The sequence below is a fragment of the Haliaeetus leucocephalus genome, unplaced genomic scaffold, assembly GCF_000737465.1.
Source record: "Haliaeetus leucocephalus isolate CR32 unplaced genomic scaffold, Haliaeetus_leucocephalus-4.0 Scaffold195, whole genome shotgun sequence".
In the NCBI taxonomy this organism is placed as follows: Eukaryota; Metazoa; Chordata; class Aves; order Accipitriformes; family Accipitridae; genus Haliaeetus; species Haliaeetus leucocephalus.
Window position 1 is genome coordinate 9,703,102 of NW_010972631.1, and position 18,806 is coordinate 9,721,907.

Consider the following 18,806-nt stretch of genomic DNA (forward strand, 5'->3'; position numbering starts at 1 on the left):
AGTAAATAAATATATTTACCAAATGGCAAATAAAGATCTGTGTGCATTTGACTTGTAAATACATCTGTAAAATATTTTATTAACAGCAGGTGGCAACCTTTGAAAATTGGACTGCAGCAGCATGGTTTTACTTTTAAATATACAAATGAAAATTATTTCAAGAATGGTTTTATAAGTAGAGGCTGGTTGATCTGAACGTCTGCTTATTGAGAAGATTCACATTAACCCCTTAGTGCTGTCCTTTTATAGAGGAAGTCTGCGTTAACTATGTAAATTATAATTTGTTTAGGAATCCAACACAAATACTGTTTTATACTGCTTTTCAAATAATGAATGTTTTCTTAAAATTAAAGAGATCATTTGAGAAGTAAGTTAAATTTTGTTAACTTCTCCAGTGTAGTAATCTAATGTTATAACTACAAGTAGTCCTTTTGTTGTTCTTCAAATGCAGTGAGATTCACTGTTCTACTGTACTGCAAATACCTTGAAAACTGTTCTTTGACGGCTGTCAAGGGATATGTCAAGCCTATGAAAATGTGGGCTTGATAACATAAAATTCACATCTGATATATTTGCCATTTCCTGACCCAAAGCATCCCTGCCATTTAAGTCCTTTCTGTGACTATCAGCGAACATAGCCATCAAAATGTCCAGAAGTCAAAGAGATTGCGAGCTTGATTCTTGCTGCTTCCTGGCTTGCAGTTCAGAACACATAATTTCCCATGTGAATGGCTAAGACATCCTACACTACTTACACCTTATTTTCTTATCTTACACCTATTCAACAATGGATTCTTTTCCTTTAGGACAATGTCTCTTTACAGATAAATACGATCAGATTCACCAGCTGTTCTTGTTTATTCATCACTTCTGAAGAAGCTCAGAAGTACAGTTTTATTAGCTTTCAGTGGAAAAGACTTAAATCTGTTAGGAGGGCAAAGTAAAAAGTGCCGCAAAGAATTGTATTTAAGCATTATATTAAAACAGGAAAGACATGCCTTTTTCATTTTAAATTACTTTCCTTTTTATAAAATGGGTCTCATTTATTCATTCATTCTATACAGTACAGTAAGGTTCACTTTTTCCCTTATCTTTACTGCACTGGAATTTACCCCAAATGTATTACAAAGATGTCTCTTGTGCACTGGATAAAAGGAATTCCACGATTTACAAAACCAGCCCTGATATTCTGAGAAAGAGTGTGTCCAAAGAGAATTTCTGTAGCAAATCATTGCTGCTCCAAATAATATAGGCATAGCTAGGCAATGAAATATTTTTCAGATAACTTTACTATGGTATTTTGATTTGTTTAAAACTTGATGCATTACTAATATATCCCATAGGGCTATTTTACACCTAGCTACACAAACACAACTCTGCTGAGAAAAACAGTAGTGACTTGTCTAAAGCAAGGCCAGATGTGGCTCTTTAAGGCTATTGCTCTATGGCCGTTGATCTCCTCTCATAAGGATGACCATTAAAGTAACCCCTACTGTCATGTAGACAATAACAGTGATTATATTTGCATCTCACCGGGACACCTCTGTTCACTGCACCGTCTCACTTCTTCTCCAGTTCCTTCACACTGTTGTCCAGTCAGGGCAGCACCTTGACAGATCCTTATCCGCCTCTCCCAGCCGCCGTCGCAAGATTTGGAACAGCCACTCCAGTGGCCCCACTGGTTCCACTGGCCGTTTGCTGTTTGGAAAAATATAGTTCCAGTGGTGACATAATGACAGTCATAAAGGAGGATATATAGGTTATTCTTTACTTGGGTAAGAGAAGAAAGCCCCCCAGATTTAACTAACAGTGACAGAAGTGGTAGATGTAGGCATGCGGAAGCTGGGGAAGTATCTACTTGGCTCCTAAATATGGAATTGTTGTCTAAATGACTTGCATCTCAAGATAAAATAAAAAGAATTGGCGCACATTAACTTTCGCTTAGCCTGAAAAACAGACATGGTCCCTTTCGTATTTTTTTTAATATACTCGTGTAGTGCTGTTGTGTGGTGATGATACACATTTACAACATGCACAAGTACCCTTTAAAAAGCAAAATAAAAACGTTTTTGCACGTGATATTTTAGGAGCTTGATTTTTAAACGTTCCGACAGTGCAAACGAGGCTTAAAAGTAGGTATAAATGTAACGTACCCACCGCGGAAGGCTGCTTTTACGCTGCTGGAGGATGACGAAGCAGTCTGAGCGTAAAAGGGAATCGGTTCACACGCGTTCAACTTTCTAGGTTTGCGAAACCCTTTTCCGAGTCTTTTGGGCCTCGGAGCCGTCTTTCTCAACCTGTCGAGCGTCCTCTAACCGGTGGTAAGCCCGAAAGGCTGACCGGCAGCCCGCCACGCGGCCTCTCTGGGCGCATCCCTGAGCTTTTCACCTCACCCGACGACGAAGAGCGGAGGCCCCAGGCCTCCCTCTGCCCCCCCCCACCCCTGCAGCCCCCGGTTCCTGGCTCAGGGCGACCGGCGAGACCGGCCGCCGAGCCTCCCGCTGCCTCTGCCCCCAGGTCGGAGGCGGTGGGGCCGCCGTCCCCCCGTCCCCGCGGGTACTCACCGGTGCACTCGGGGTTGTAGCACTCCCGGCTCTCGGCCCAGGGCCCTCGGCACTCGGAGCCGCCGTGGGCCGCCGCCGTGCACTGCCGGCTCCGCTGCTGGGTGCCGTTGGAGCAGGTCACCGAGCACTGGCTCCACGAGCTCCACTCCTGCCACTGTCCGTCCACTGGCCGCGGCGGGCACAAAAGAGATGGACACAGCAGAGTTACCACCTAAGCCGGGCAGGGCCTCGCGGCCTCCGTCGAGGTTTCGGGGGGGTTGAGGTTAGGTCGGAACGCGGGCAGCCCCCGGCCGCGGGCCCGGCCCCAAAAACGCTCGATTCCTCACAGCGGCCGAATACCGAAACCGCCTTCACTTCAAATTCACTAAAAGCGGTTTTCCTTTTTCTGCAAGTAGAGAACGTTTCATCTCCTCTAGTTGTACGCTGACGGAACAAAGGATAAATTACGATTTGGCTCGCACGCCGTACAGCGTGACAGGCCTCACTGAAAACAAAGGCTGGTCTGGTCTTTTTGGGCAAAAGCGGGGGCCAGTTTTGTACCATGTAAACTCTGGGCCCTTCGAAGTGGTTTACTACGGCTGCGGCGATCGCTCAGATGGGTCAGCTTATAGGATTATTGGTCCCGGCTGTGAAATTAAGTGTCTTTACTTGAACAGGAAAAGGAAAACGGGAGCTCCCACTTTGCCTCACATACAGCCTCTGTTCTCTACGCTTATAATGCTGAATATACTTTTATCATCCATCCTCCCCGTAAGGTAAATGATCGCGGTTCTTCAAGACTCTTTTGAGGTAAAAAGTAGGAGGACAGAAATGGCCTGCCTTCCTCCTCAGGTCTGCTTCTGTGTTTGCATATTGCATAATCTTCTCTCTGAGTTTGTCAAGCTGAATTTTTAAACAATACAGATAGGGTGACCAGTTCTGTATTTAGTATTTTGTATTAGCCCATACATTTGAGTGTGGATGAATATTCCCATGAGTAAAGGTATAGGACTGTTATTTTTAATTCTGTATATCAGAAAGCTTCTTGAGGTAAATGAAAAGGTTAAAAACCAAAATAATAAAAAACCATAAATGAATTAAGTACACATGCAAGTGAAAAATTATGTGGTCTATAATAGATAATAGGACTTGGTGGTATTTTTGAAAACAGGTAAGCATTATGAAATGTGTTATTACTGATTGTGCTAATTCAGAATCCTGTGTTCATACAGACTTCAGCAATCATCAGGTCCTCATTGCACCTGCAGTTACCCAATATAAACTCAAAACATAGGTTGTAACACAATTTTGATTAATACTTGTCCTGGAAAACCTGGGTTTATAAGTATTATTGCTGTAAAAGCACCACCGCTGAAAACGAGTAACTTCACTTGGTGCGCTTGCCAACCCCCGATTTCAGGATTCTTCTAAAGGAGGTTTGGAATAGCAGCTTCCTAAGTTGATGGTGTTAATAATTCAAATAGGAAGCAGAATCTTTAAGTCAGTGATTTAACATGCTGTGTCTGTATGTGTGCACCACTGCTCAGTGAAATACAGAGGTGAACTATTTTACTGTTGTCTGACAGTAACCACAGAACATTTCCAACAGTTCAAAGATACTATCCGTATCTCTAATGCCCAGGATCTCAGCAACCAGTGATTTAGAGGAAGACAGTTTCTGAGGCTTTTTCCTGAACTTCTATATTAAATATTCTATGTAATGCCTGGTTGTGAACCACTTCTCAATGCAGATGCCTCTCAAGCTATGAAGCTGCGTCCTGATAATTTATTCAGCAGAAAATGGAAATCTTCCCAAACATGGAAGCTAGTTGCACTCATTAATCATAAAAGCTTTATGTGAAGAGGAAAACATTATGGAAATTACATTTCAGTGCACCCTCTTCAGTTTTATTCATTGCTATATAGTATTACTTAGGGTAGGAAAGATGGAATCAATTATTATAGTGTCTTTGGAGAAAACTCATTCCGTGGCTTCTCATATATATTTTATACATCTCCTTTATCTTTAGGAGCAAATAGCATGCAAGTTTTCTATTTCAGAACTACCGTTAAAAGACTAAAGAATTCAACATGAAGATTCACTTATAAAATTGAACATTCAAGTTACAGCAAATCTTAACATTCAGCAAAGATTTAAACTGTTACCTTTAAATGTAACCAGTATATAACTTCCCCTGGTGAAAGTCATTTAGTTACAAATGACTGTTCAAAATCCAGAATTCTCAAATAACTGCTTATTTTGAGAGATTAGGTGAAGTATCTTTTGTGTTTCTTTGCAATACTGAAGTGAATGCATTAATTTCTTCTCTGCTATTTTTATTTGGCATTTCTCTTGTTGTCAACTCTGTTTCATGCTCATATATCATGTTAATTACTTTTGTGTAGGCACATGTAAAATTGCACAGCTGCCAACATGTCCAAAAACTGGATTAATTCAACATGTTTGCAGCTGCATTCAGCACTAAAACTTTTCCACAAATTTTGTCCTGAAGTTGGAGGATAGTTTGCTGACCAGAAGAAAAGCAGAGTTCAGGCTTCATGAAAATCTAAGAAATTTGGTTTTAATTCTGTGAGGCACTGAGTTCCATTTTTAGCTTCATCTCTGTTTTCAAATCATCAAACAACCATTTGGTAATGAAATGCCCATCAACCCTTTTCAGGAGAGCTCCGGTCATGGAGAATCTCTTTGCAGCAGTGCTGTGAACTGCGGATATTCAACAAGCCTGCTGCAAGGGCAACCTTCACACTGTCAGACAGAACTTATGAAAGAAATTTCTCACGTTACAGCTACCTGACACCTTTTAAATACCTAAGTCTTACAATGAGTTCAATAACCAGGAATTATTATAATATATATAAACTTCTTTATGGTTATTTAACTTATTGTAATTCCTAGGTATTATATAGAAATATATAATACTTAGGTATTATATACACATATATGCATATTTATGTGTATACAGATATAGATACTTACATACATATATACACATATTGAAAGTTTTGGTCAAAATTAATCATAACCTATGGACAAAAATTTTAAAATCAATTTTGAAAGAATAGATGATTTTTTTGAATTAGTTTCAATTTCAGTGGAAGGAAGGTTTAATGTGAAGCCCACACATTGTTTACTTGGTTAGGGGCAGTTTTTTAAAGTGATTTAGCAACTAACTCCCAGATATGAGGCACTTAAAATCCTTCCCATAAGGGCTTAACTGGGACTCAAATAATGCCCTTGTTTGTCAGCCTTTCTCTCTGCACACATGTAATTAATATCCATTTTGAATAAATTAATAACACTTAAAATTTTACAGTTTCCCAAATATGTTTGTTGTCTGATGAATAAATAATTACAGTGAACCTCTCAGTAAACATAATTCAAAAAGATATGGTGGACACAAACTGCGTGACCTCTGAAAGTCTCCCTTGAAGCCACACTCAGAAAGTTGTTTGCCTTTTAGTTCTCCAAGACCCCTCCTGAATCAAGATTTCCTACACAACATGCTGTGCCCTACAGAAAGCGTATCTTGAAGAAACTAAGAATTGTCTGCTTGTGTAGTATCTCGAACAGAGTTACCATCCTGATTATACCCTTTAATCACTACAGTCAGAATTATGAACAATATTTCCCCATCTACTCACTTTGCGTAACATTTTTTTTTTCCTGTGTGCAAAAGGCAATAAAAGAAATCACAAACAACCCACATCGAATGCACTGTAACAAAGCAGAGAGTTGCTATATGAGCTCACCAGGGCAGAGTGCAATATTGCAAGGTTTATGTTGTGTTTCAGGTCCATCACATGATCTTCCCCCATACTGGGGAGGTATACATGACCTTGTCCTAGTTCTTTGGCCTCGACCACATGTGAATGAACACAAACTCCAAGGTGACCATTCCTCCCAAACGCCATGTACTGCAACAAACCAAACAGATTTTAACCAGAAACAGACACACAAGTAAGAGAAGGATTTCAAAGTAAACAAGATCAATATTTTAAATGGGAATTATTTTGCCAACTTCAAGGAAATCAGTACATAGGTAAACTTTAGCATTGGCAAACAAAACCTTTATAAAATTTAGTTAATTTCAATTTAAAAAGTATATTTTCTCTAAAATATATTTAACTTTGAACCACTTTATCTAATCTTCAAACTAATCTCACTACCACATTTTCTTTTCTGTCATTCATTTAAGAAAGATGGCTTCCCCTTTAAAAAGTTAGTTAGGATATCTTCGGTGCCTGACTTAAGATACATTTAATAGCCCTGATTTTCAGGAGACTAGTCTTTGTGAAAATCAGGCATATACTTTATGTATCAAGGCAACTCTAAAAACTTGAAGCAATCAAAACTAAGCTTTCTTTTGAAAATATAGGAATAAATGCCATAATTTCTTACTGTCACCATCATAATTGGGGCTGTTATCTTACAATTGTTTCACTTGTTTAAATTCTAGTGGAAACGTGGCAGCATATGTGCTTGATTATCTTCCTCAAAAATTCCAAGACCACATAAGCAAAAGAAATCTGCACTATTTCCTTACATGAACATATTCATTGATTTAACATACACAGTAATACATGCATCACTCTATCTTAAAAAAAAGTTCACTCAACAAACTTCAAACACCTTCAGAGTACACAATAAATTACAGACAGATACCAATATTTTTATATACAAGTATTTCATAAAATTAATATAAAGAATCATAGAAGATGCATCTTTCTCTACCTTAAGTTTTTTCCACCGTAGGAGAAACTAATATACAATATCCATATGAGCTTATATACCATATGTATTCTCTTTTCAGAAACAAATGGAGTTAAATTTTCAGGAAGTTCTCCAATATATTATAGTTAAGCATGTACTGGTAAGACAATTCCATACATGCACTGGTAAAACAGTTCTTTATAAACTGAAAAATACTGCAACACAAACTTTAGTTATTTTTCTTCTGCTTAAATAAAAGCAGTTTCGCGGGTTTAAATTAGGCTCTGTGAGAACAGGAATGTAGTAATGAGAACTGTAATAACTCTAGGCAGTTAAGAAAAATCCAGAGACTTAGTACCCAGGCTGAGCATCACACTCGGTATCACGTAACTCTGTGTGTTTCTGCAACCCTGCCTGTTTGAAGGGTGTCTAGAGGGTGAAATAGTGTATAACATCTCAGTGTATCATTGGTAATGATTCACAACATTACAGAAGAAATAGATTTTCTGGTTTGTCCTCACTTTTTTTCGTCACTGTGAAAGAACTTCTCATATATAGGTTTCCTTTGCCCTGAAGGCACGTATCACCTGCCCAGTTTCTACAAATAAAACCCTTTTCTTGTAGGGATCAGAATAACATTTCCTGAGGTGAAATTCAGTTGCAAGGGTGCAGAAGGACATTCAGCTCCCTGGCATATTACCACAAAATCATCAGTAAGATCAAGGGGAATTCTGCATGTAGGTAAGTTCTATGGCATTTCATTAAAAGTAAGGAAAATTGTCATTTCAGATGCTACATCGAGGTAAAAAGTTTGTTAGCTAACTTCTGAGAAATCGTACCTGACAGGAAATGTCAAACTTCATTCAGGGAAGATTTTAACCCACTAGGTAACAGCTCAATTGATGAAAGGGTTTCAGTTGGTCACATACAAGTGGTCAAAAAGCACAATAATTATTCCACATCCTACATGGCTAGCTTTATTAAAATTATCTTATTCTAAATATCACATCAATCTGTATTATATTAGCAAAAAAAAAAACCCTCAGGAACATTCCAAATGAATGTTAAAGTGACAGATTTTAATCTAGTTATTTTAGAAACCTTGATCAACTGTGACATTTTGGTCAAAATGAGGAAACCTAACTCTTCTAAAACTAGTAAATGGATGACTATATCTGCATATAATCTGTTACGTTTCATCTTTTCTCAACAGGTACTATGCTTAGACAGCTACTCTGATCCAGCCATATGATCTGAAGATTTTTGTTCTCATTGGCAAAGTATTAGATTCTGAATCCAGTCATATCTCTAAGACTCCAAATTTTTTATTATATGAGAAAAATTAATGAGAAACCAATTTGTCAGATCATATTCCAAACAGTAGTCAGTAATAACAATGATATCATTTCATCTCCTGATACCAGAATGGTTGATTAAGAAGCTCAGGTGCAACAAGAAGAACTTCAAAAAGTACAAAACATAACAAAAAAAACCTTCATGCAATTTAGAAGAAGATTATTCTGTAAAACATCATGAATTAGAAAGGTCTTGATACTATGTAGACACAGGCTGAGGTTTTTCACGGTACATATGAGTTTAAGTCTATTGTTTAATTTGGAGTTTTGATTTGATGCTGTCAAAACATTGCAAGTTAGTTGTCTTCATTTAAAATGACAAAAACATGTGCTGAGGGGCTCTTTAAAGACACTGTCTTGAACCAAAAGGTTGTATATCTCTTCTGGCAAGAGTGACTGCATGTTAGCAGCAACACAGAATAATTCTTTTGTGATTTTGGATCTGAACATAAGCCAAACCAATATGTTTCACTTTGGGTGGACTTAAACTTACAGCAGCCTCTATCTGTTTGTGGTTTAAAGTAAGGTGTGTCCAAAGTCATCTTCCATGACAGATTTTAGCTCATAAAGTAAAAATTTCACAGTACCTTCTTGTATAGACTTGTATATCTGAAACTATTGGATAACTAATAAAGTCAAGGATGGAAAAGGCATAACACTAAGAAAACAACCAATGTCACCAAACAAATAGCAAGGAGAATTAATTGGTTCAATGCATTACAGAAGTCTCCAGTATTATCCAGATCAGCTTTAAAAGTACACCTTAATTTAAAATTTCTTACCTTTGAATATTTTTTTCCTGATATTTCTTTTACATTTTCTTGCTTTAATATCATTTTCTAAATGCAAAACCCCCTATAACATCTGATGAATTATAGCCAGACGAGCTATGCCAAATTACACCAGATGGAGAGCTGGCCCACAGAGGAGTTAGTTTTCTATAACACAGTTTCAGATGCAAGATTCATTATTTGGGACAAAAATATTCAGATTATTGCCAACTTATCTGTCAAAAACATTGCTAGCACAACGAGTTTGGATTACTGCAGAGCATCTTTCCCTTCTCTCTGCCACTCTGAGAACCTAATCATGTTGAAGTGAACACCCACAGTGTTCACAATATGCAACTGCTGTGAAGTGGGAGGAGGCGTGAGGCCATGCTGGCCTTCATCCTACAAGCATATTTTGGGAGATTCTTATTGGGGTTTAAATGCTTTTGATTTGTTCAGCTTTAAACTGAACAGATATTAGAAAGCTATTATGGCCATTGATGTATCATTTTAAGTGGTACTGGTCCAGTACTGTTTAATATCTTCATCAATGACACAGACAGTGGGATCGAGTGCACCAAGCTGAGTGGTGCGGTTGACACGTCTGAGGCATGGGATGACATTCAGAGGGACCTGGACAAGCTCTAGAAGTGGGCCCATGCGAACCTCATGAGGTTCAACAAGGCCAAGTGCGAGGTCCTGCACATGGGTTGGGGCAACCCCCGGTATCAATACAGGCTGGGGGGGGTGAAGGGGTTGAGAGCAGCCCTGCAGAAAAGGACTTGGGGGTACTGGTGGATGAAAAGCTGGACATGACCTGGCAATGTATGCTTGCAGCCCAGAAAACCAATCACATTCTGGGCTGCATCAAAAGCAGCGTGGCCAGCAGGTCGAGGGAGGGGATTCTCCCCCTCTCTGGTGAGACCCCACCTGGAATATTGCCTTCAGCTCTGGGGTCCTCAGCACAGGAAAGACATGGACCTGTTGGAGCGGGTCCAGAGGAGAGACACAAAGATGATCAGAGGGCTGGAGCACCTCTCCTATGAAGACAGGCTGAGAGAGTTGGGGTTGTTCAGCCTGGAGAACAGACAAGGCTCCAGGGAGACCTTATAGCAGCCTGCCAGTACTTAAAGGGGGCTTATAAGAAAGATGGGGACAAAGTTTTGAGTAGGGCCTGTAGCAATAGGACAAAGGGAAATGGTTTTAAGCTAAAAGAGGGTAGATTTAGAGTACATATAAGGAAGAAATTTTTTACAATGAGGGTTCTGAAACCCTGGCCCAGGTTGCCCAGAGAGGTGGTCGATGCCCCATCCCTAGAAACCTTCAGGGTCAGGCTGGACGGGGCTCTGAGCAACCTGATCGAGTTGAAGATGTCCCTGCTCATGGCAGGGGGTTGGACTAGATGAGCTTTAAAGGTCCCTTCCAGCCCAAACCATTCTATGATTATATGATTCTATGGTATCATAGTTTAATATGGCTGAATAACTGCATCTACGCAGATGTTACGTTAAAGGAATTTTTTAAATTAAATTGGAGGGTTTGTATGCACAAACTTAAACTCACTTAAGTGCTATAGTTTCCATTAGTATAGCTTAAATTGTCCAGTCAAAAGTCTTTCTTAAATTTGTAATACGTAAACTCAGCAAACTTTCTGACAGCTGCCCTCTAACCTTCATGTTTAAGCCATACAGCTACTCTACTTCTGCCATGTGTCTTTCTAATTATAAACCTAAGATTTCCTTACTCTTATTTTCTTCCTGCCAAATGAAAGCCTGAACTTCCAGAGCACAGATTACTAACAATAAAGATACAGGAATTAAAAGAGATAGGGATAATTTCTCTGTAATGATTTTGTTAGTGTACCATGCAGGCACAGAACATATCAAAATGTGCAACATTTCAGCACTATGGCTAAACTTCATTGATATGAGCCCTGGAAAAAAAAAAAAAAAGGGAGATAAGTAAAGCAGTCTTAGCATATCATACCAGCCAAAACATAGCTTTTGAGTATACAGATGTCTGAAATAGTTTAGGGTATTCCTGCTCCTCCATGCTTTACCCATAAACCTGAAAATGCTGAGCTTCAGCTAAATTTTGTGGTAAAAGTCATTGAAGGCAATGGAGAAGGAGAAATAGAAGCTAACTGAGATGATCTACAGGCATGGAAATTCCATGTTCTTTCTCCTTGAAGTTTTAGCTGGGTTAGAATCTACGCACTAAACTGAAATGAATCAGTGGCAGTGCAGTACTCGATCCTGAGGTGTCCTTGCTCACAAAAGAACCAGTAACAACAACGGTTACCTGAGCTACATCTTGTTGCCTACTATGCTGCACTCTTCTAGAAGGCTTTTGATTCCAAGACAGACTGAATTACCTAATGAACTCCTGCCCCTGAAAGAGTATTGATCGAGAACAAATATAAATAAATTCCAAATTATGTAAATAATGGTTCCTTCATGATTTTATGTGAATTGTCAGGAGTACTATTTGAAATTTAAGGTTTTATTTCAATACTAATATATATATGAATATAAAAAATGATTAAGCTGGTTAATCCCATTCTCAACATTTTCCAGGACAGCGAGCTCACAGAGAGATGTATTCCCTAACATCCCACTGAGTATCTTGTACTTCCTTTAGTATCCATGAAGGCAATAGATGAAAATACTCTGGAAGCCTTGCATTAGTATTTGTTCATTTGAAACTTGTGGATAGGTGCTTGAAATACAGTCCAGTAGGCCATTCTGCGAATTTTTTTATTTTGAAGGGGCAACTTTTTGATTTGGAAACATTATTCCAGCTCTCAAAATGCCCCCCCCACTTCTCTTTTACTAACCCTGCAAACATATAGTGAAGATGCCCCAGTAGATTTTTTTATTTGTAGGTTACAAGGAGAGACCACTGTTATGTTTTTGTACACTTATTACTTCTAGTTTATGCTCTAGGATGTAAAATCTTGTTGTGTTAACAGAGTCCAAAAGCTGTATGGAATGAGTGCTGCAGGTCTGGGTAGATTGCAGCTACGTATGCATACGTTTGGATTGTTTTGTCAAACGTGTGTTTTAATTATACTAGTATTTAAACTGCATTTTGTTATGCATAGACCAGGGACAATCCTGAACTTTCTGAGTCAGGATACATAATATAATGAGGACAGAGGACATTTAGGCTAATAATTAAAGGGATGTTTGAAAAATTAGTGGGGCTATGACTAGGAAAAGCACATTTCTAAATTGCTAATCTTGCACACTGCCACACGGTAGTGACCCTGTAGCCAGACAGAGAGCAACCTAAATTAATAAGGTTACTGTAATCATGTGAAACAACATGCAAGATTAAGCCCGGACTAATTATTTAAGAAAGGCAACTCAAGATACATGAAGAATATCAGAATCAGCTGTGGTGATCTGAAAAGGAAAATATCTTGGCAGTATCACTGTTAGACTGTGAGAAGGGGTAGCCGTTGCTCATACCGGGTACCTGGAAACAAAAGCCATACCCTGAAGTGGAGTTCATGTGTAAGGAAAGACCTCCTTTGTGACCCAAGACATATGGAGCAGTCTTTTTGTGTGAGCATTGTTTAGAAGTTTGCTAGACTGTGATTTTTAAGAATTAACTTTTTTCCAGTTTATTTTGACAGCAAATTAATTACCTTGGCTTTTGCATTACATGGAATTTTTTTTTTTGATATGAAAAGTTTGCATTCCTTACTGGAAAGAATGAAGTTAAAATGCTGTAAAATTAGGTGATTTGAATGCCTCTCCTCTTCTTAGCTAATACTAAATGAGCAAGAAAGCAGGCAGAACTGCATCTCAGTGTGAGTGCTGGACTGTGTTTTCATTTTCATACTTCATGCAGTTTCAAAGGAATCTTTAAATCTGTCTTTGTTTGGAATATTTATTCTTTTCTGTTATAGTTCTCTTTTTTCCCCTTCTTATTTTTATACTTTCAAGTTGAGTGTTCTTTTTTAATGTATCCCACCTCTGGCAGACTCTAAGATAGCCTAACCTTTTTAGAAATAGCTGCTATTTTTGTATGGGAACACTTCAAGTGATCAAATTCAGCCCTGCCTGGGTGTTTCTACCCTGAAATATTAGAAAATCCCATGTAAAATGCTTACCTAAAGCACAGTAGTAAAGCATTAGGTGCTGAGAGCAGTTCTTACTACAGTGAAGGTTGATCTAGATACAATCTCTTACGTTGCTTTCCATTGCACAGGTTCCCTAAGTGCTTATAATGCTGGTACACAAACTGATGGGATCACATATGCACTTCCATTTGGATATTTTTCAGCATACAGTAACAATGTGAGAGTTTACTACTCATTGAGATAAAGTCCAGGGGATTCTCTGTGTATGACAGTTTAGATTACTTCACAAACAGAGTGAGCTTCCCCAGAAGCTGAAGATGGCTCACCACCCTCTTGGGATCAAATGTTACAAAGACCTGAGGAATTTGTGCATCTGAAGGGAGGCATATAATTTTTTTTTATTTTTTTTTTACGTTTCAGACACAGCAGAGGAAAGTGAATGCAGTCACAGGGGCTATGGCTTCCCTTTTGCTTCCCATCCCAGATTAATCAGATCCACAGGTAGAGTCTAAAGAAACAAGATGTGCCCTTTCAGCAACTAACTCGAACATGCCTGTCTCTTCTCCTTAGTGTATAACTGCTGCTGAACTCCAACTATGTCCAGATCTCCGAGACAAAAGGAGTAGGAAAACTGTGATGCAAGATACTAATGACCTTTACCTTGTGTCAGATGTAAGAGTTACTTTTTGTCTGATCTTTCTTCCTTTGATGGGTAGCTGTTGCCCTTTCTTGCCAGAACAATGTAAAGGAAAGTCCATGAAGACATTACTGTGCAGAGAACATTGACTGGCCCATTGCCTAGAAGACAGCATTCTAAATGGCGAAACAATTGCAGTGTCGAATAATATATGTTAACTTAACCCACCCTGTTAATCAGTCTCTGCTTCTTAATGTATTGATAATCTGGGTTTCTTCCCTAGCTTGTATTTTGTACTCATGCTATACCTTCTCTTTTCTGAGTGAAAAATCGGAGAACACAGACTTTTTTTAAAAAAATCTGAAACTGCCAGAAAAAAGGGACTCTTGTTCCATATCTTGACTGTTCTGAAAGTAAAAATAACAATCTACATGACAAAATTTCACTGCTGAATAGTATTACACTTCTCTGCGCTAACTGAAATGCCCTTATGAAATTCATGTTAAAAATAATAATAATAATAAAAATAATTAAAAAATATATAGTTTCAAATTCTTATCATTATACAGTTCAAAAACATCCACAATTTTATTTATTGGCTGCTAACACTACCTGGACAGAGGGCAGTGTTATTGCAAACCCTTGATTCTCTTAAAGGGCCGCTGCAGTGTGTCCCGTAAGGTGATACACAAGTTCTGGTTCGCACCTGCGACCCTTGACCACAAGTAACTGAACACGTACTCCACTGGGCCCACTCTTCGACACCAGATTCACCTGTATTCAAGACAACAAACAAACATGAATATAGACATAAGTATTAATGAGACTTTTTTTTTTTGCTAAAGCTCATTATCATCTGCTCTTATAAATCAAAGAAAAAAGTACCACACCAAAATAAATATTTAAAAGTTCATGGAGTAAAGCAGCTGTGAAAATGTGCAATGAATAGAAAATAAAGACACCTACAATGCTGCAGTCACGTAACGCCTGTCAGAGGGAAACACTTTGATCGCTTAACATCATTTACGACTTTATGAGAACTACTGCCCTTCAACACTTTAGAAAGAACACTGCCCTCAGGATGCTAAAAGAACATAGACAACTCTTTATATAATAGCAAAGGATTTATCTTTGATATTTATACTTATCACTCTAGGATGAAGGCTAGGTAATAGTTTAAGGAACTCTACCAGTAAGGGAATTCTGATTTAAAAACAAACAAGAAAGCCCCCAAACGAAGCCAACCCCCTAATTTCTTATCTTTTCTTCAGCAAAGGAGAGACATTTAGCATTTGAGAGAAGCTCCCTGGTGAAGAGAAGCACTTTTCTTACCAAATTTTAACCTGAATGGTGGGATGGGAACTTTGGTTTGATCATTTACTGCACAGATCTGCTCCTTGCTTCTGACCTACAGGTGTGTTAAAGTCTTGGATGCGCTAGACCTCATTACTGCATATAGTACATACCACTATGTTCAAAATTGTCAGACGTGATTTATTAATACCGTAGAATTGAATAGCATCATTTTTTTCGTTGTTGAGAGATAGCACATTATATTATTTCTATTTTTTTCCAAAGCAAGTAATGTATGAAGTCTTCTTGCACGGATGTTCAGGAAAGGATGCTTAAATTTAATTTCCATGAACAGCTATACACACAATTTGTAATTCCTTCCACAAAAGTATTCATGTTCAGAAAACTGGATCCCTTGAGTATTGTCAGAAAGCAAATGCAAAAATAACGTGAATATACCTCACTGAACAATTTGAGTAAATAATTCTGGATTCATGTTTATCTTCTTCCATTTAAAATCAGTATAAAATGGCATGCTGAAGCCTCTATTGCACCCTTGATTTTTAAACCCAAGTCCTTTTTGAAACAAATGGGTTTTTCTGCTTTGAAAATCAGTGGCATGATACAACCTTCAGTCTTGAATAGCTTGCTTTAAAGTTTCAGTTATCTCAATATACCTCTAGTCTTCCAAAAGTTTTGGTATTTGTCGCAATCAAGGGAATGTCTGCAAACCAGGAAGGCTCTGGTGCTATCTTCCAAGAATGCAGTAAATGATACACTATTTCTTGAAACTGTGTTTTTGTAGCAAGCATCCGTCCAAGCTCTTTTTTGTTTGTTTGTTTCCAGAGGCCAAGCATGAAACCTTTGCAAAACGCTTGTCTCTGCTAGTCATCTAAGCAGCAATTCTAAGGCTATTCAATGCTTAAAAAAAAAAAAAAGAAGTGTTCTTATTCAGTAACAAGACAGAATGCTTTATAATTAGCACACAAATCCCTCTGCTTTTCATAAAATTCTACACAACTCTAAATTTCTATGGACAAGGAAAAAACGATGAGTTTTTTTACATACAAAAATTCACCAGAGTGATTTTTGTATTAATTTTCTTTATTTATTAGGTGAAAAAAAAAGAGAAAATTAATCACTGATTATTGTTTTAATAGTTTTTCTGATATGAATTTAGCATTCTTATTAGGTTGTTACATGGCTTGGGTTCAGGTTAGATGACATAATAAGATAAATATAGCTAATATCTAGGTAGACATTCACAGTTCTACAATATGCACTATAAACCCTAGGTACATGGTAAAAATACTTGTATTACTATGGGTTTCTAGGCTAATATTTTTTGTCTTTTCCTACATGTTTGAAGTTGACTTTGCCTTCATTAAAATGGTTTAGATGAAAGGTCAAATAGCAGAAAAAGTCAAAGCTGTGTTTCTCAAGATGTTCCTCATTATGTAAAACAGTCATATATACTCAGTGTTAATTATCCATTATCCCACACAGACATGGTGACAATGCATAGCTATTAAAATACAGAAATGAAGTATTAAAACTTTAAAATTTCAGATATCTTAAAGTGATAAAAAGTTGCTCTTAACCCTTGGAATATGATGAAAAACAGCAGTAATGTGATACTAAGAAATGTGATTGTACTGAGTGAATTTTTAAATTAATAGTTAGAAGTTCTGAGCATATATGGACTGTCCATTCACAAAAGGCAGAATCTAGCAATATACTTCAGCATTAATAAAGGATAGACTGCTTAAACATTTGCTGGAGCAAGATCCTCCACACTAAGATGATGTATGGTGCAAAAAGAGTGAAAGCAGAGAAAATGGAGAACAATTTTTTCTCACCAGCTGCTTTGCTTCCTTTTGCACAATGCATTACAATGTTTTGGTAATTTTTAATTTTTCAGAGTATTTTGTACTGCTGTCAGTATGATTATTACTTATTTAAAAATATTTTAAAGGAGGGAAACATCTTCACAGACATATCATACCATAGTTAGCCATTTTTAATTTAATTAAATAAAGACTTCTTTATTTTCTAGAATAAACCTAGATTGCCTACGTAGTCTGCAAATACATCTTCTATTGTCGTCTTTATCTCTCTTCCATTTTTTTATTTTCTGAAATGACAATTTCAAAAGGGCTACTTTTTATTTTCCTTCTACTTTTCTGTTACTTAAGAACTCTTAAATTTTTACATCTATCATATTAAACCTACAATCTCAAATTAACTATTGGCAAGCTACCAAGACCTTAATCTCCCCTGCTGCTCGACATGTAAAAGGAAACATAAACTTACTGTATGGAAGGCCTCATTGATCTGTGTAACACTTACCTGTATTATACTCTCTAAATCCCATAATACCTAAGGGAAGGATCAGTCCAAACACATAAAATGACAAATACAGGACAATAAATTATTCACAAAATATTTTTTTTTTTTTAAGTAAAATGTTTTACTGCCTCATATCACTCACAAACAAAGAGGAAAATGCGTATTTTTAATACCACATTTTAAAACTCTTCCATTCCTAGCAAAATTCGGTGGATTAAGTCCACTATTCTAACAGTATTAAATGCTGTTCACAAATCTTTTCCAGGACAATTTTCTATTCCTACGTCTCTGCCTTTTTAAACCACACAAACATTTTGTTGCACTTTTGCATCTGTTTTATTATTACACAAAATAAAATATTAAACAGGCTTAAAATATAAGAAGCCTCATAAACTCAGTATCCATTTACTTTAAAGGCTATTAGACTTCTTAGTACATGAGTAAATTCATGAGATAGATGTGTTAGGAAAAACCTTATGAATCAGTTTAAGAAGATATCACAATAATTATATCACAAGAAAATGAATGCATTAGAGGTGAAGAAAATATGCAATGATCACTACAAAGGAAAATCAAAATGACGAAGAGATGAGAATTAGTAAGTATGTTCAAAAAGAGCGCAGTATTACTTAAAATGTGTTAACCTACAGTATGTAAAATATAGATTTCCTCAAAGCTGGGCATGTCAATTTATATGCTGTGCTGATACATCTCACATGCTTTCAGAACAGGACCTTGAAAACCAAGCCTGTATAATTTTGAACGTTCATCTCCCACTCCACACACACAATCTATCAGAAGGTGATGGTATAAGTGCTGCATTTGTAATGCAGTTCTCTAACACCCGTAATAGATGCACTGCAATGCATGACTAGAAATTACCAAAGACAAGTTTTACCTGATGATATGAAAGCTTTAGGGATTTATATGAGGAAATAAAACAGATCATCCGACTTATTTTTTGGAATAATTGTATGAATTCAAGAAGCAGCATAAAAGCAAAAGTGTTATTCTATGTAGTAAGCAACTAACATTCT

The 18,806-nt window shown here is 37.4% G+C and overlaps 1 protein-coding gene across 2 annotated transcripts in view; it reads right to left on the minus strand.

The window, feature by feature from the left end:
- The window catches only part of BAI3 (brain-specific angiogenesis inhibitor 3), a 459,839-nt gene that overhangs the window by 256,971 nt on the left and 184,062 nt on the right, over window positions 1–18,806 (minus strand). For both annotated transcript variants that reach the window (XM_010565796.1, XM_010565795.1), the window contains 4 exons: window positions 14,740–14,901; window positions 6,315–6,479; window positions 2,565–2,729; window positions 1,534–1,698 (listed from right to left, as the gene is read on the minus strand). In XM_010565796.1, coding sequence (XP_010564098.1) covers window positions 1,534–1,698; window positions 2,565–2,729; window positions 6,315–6,479; window positions 14,740–14,901 — 657 coding nt within the window. The remainder of the gene's footprint in view (window positions 1–1,533; window positions 1,699–2,564; window positions 2,730–6,314; window positions 6,480–14,739; window positions 14,902–18,806) is intronic.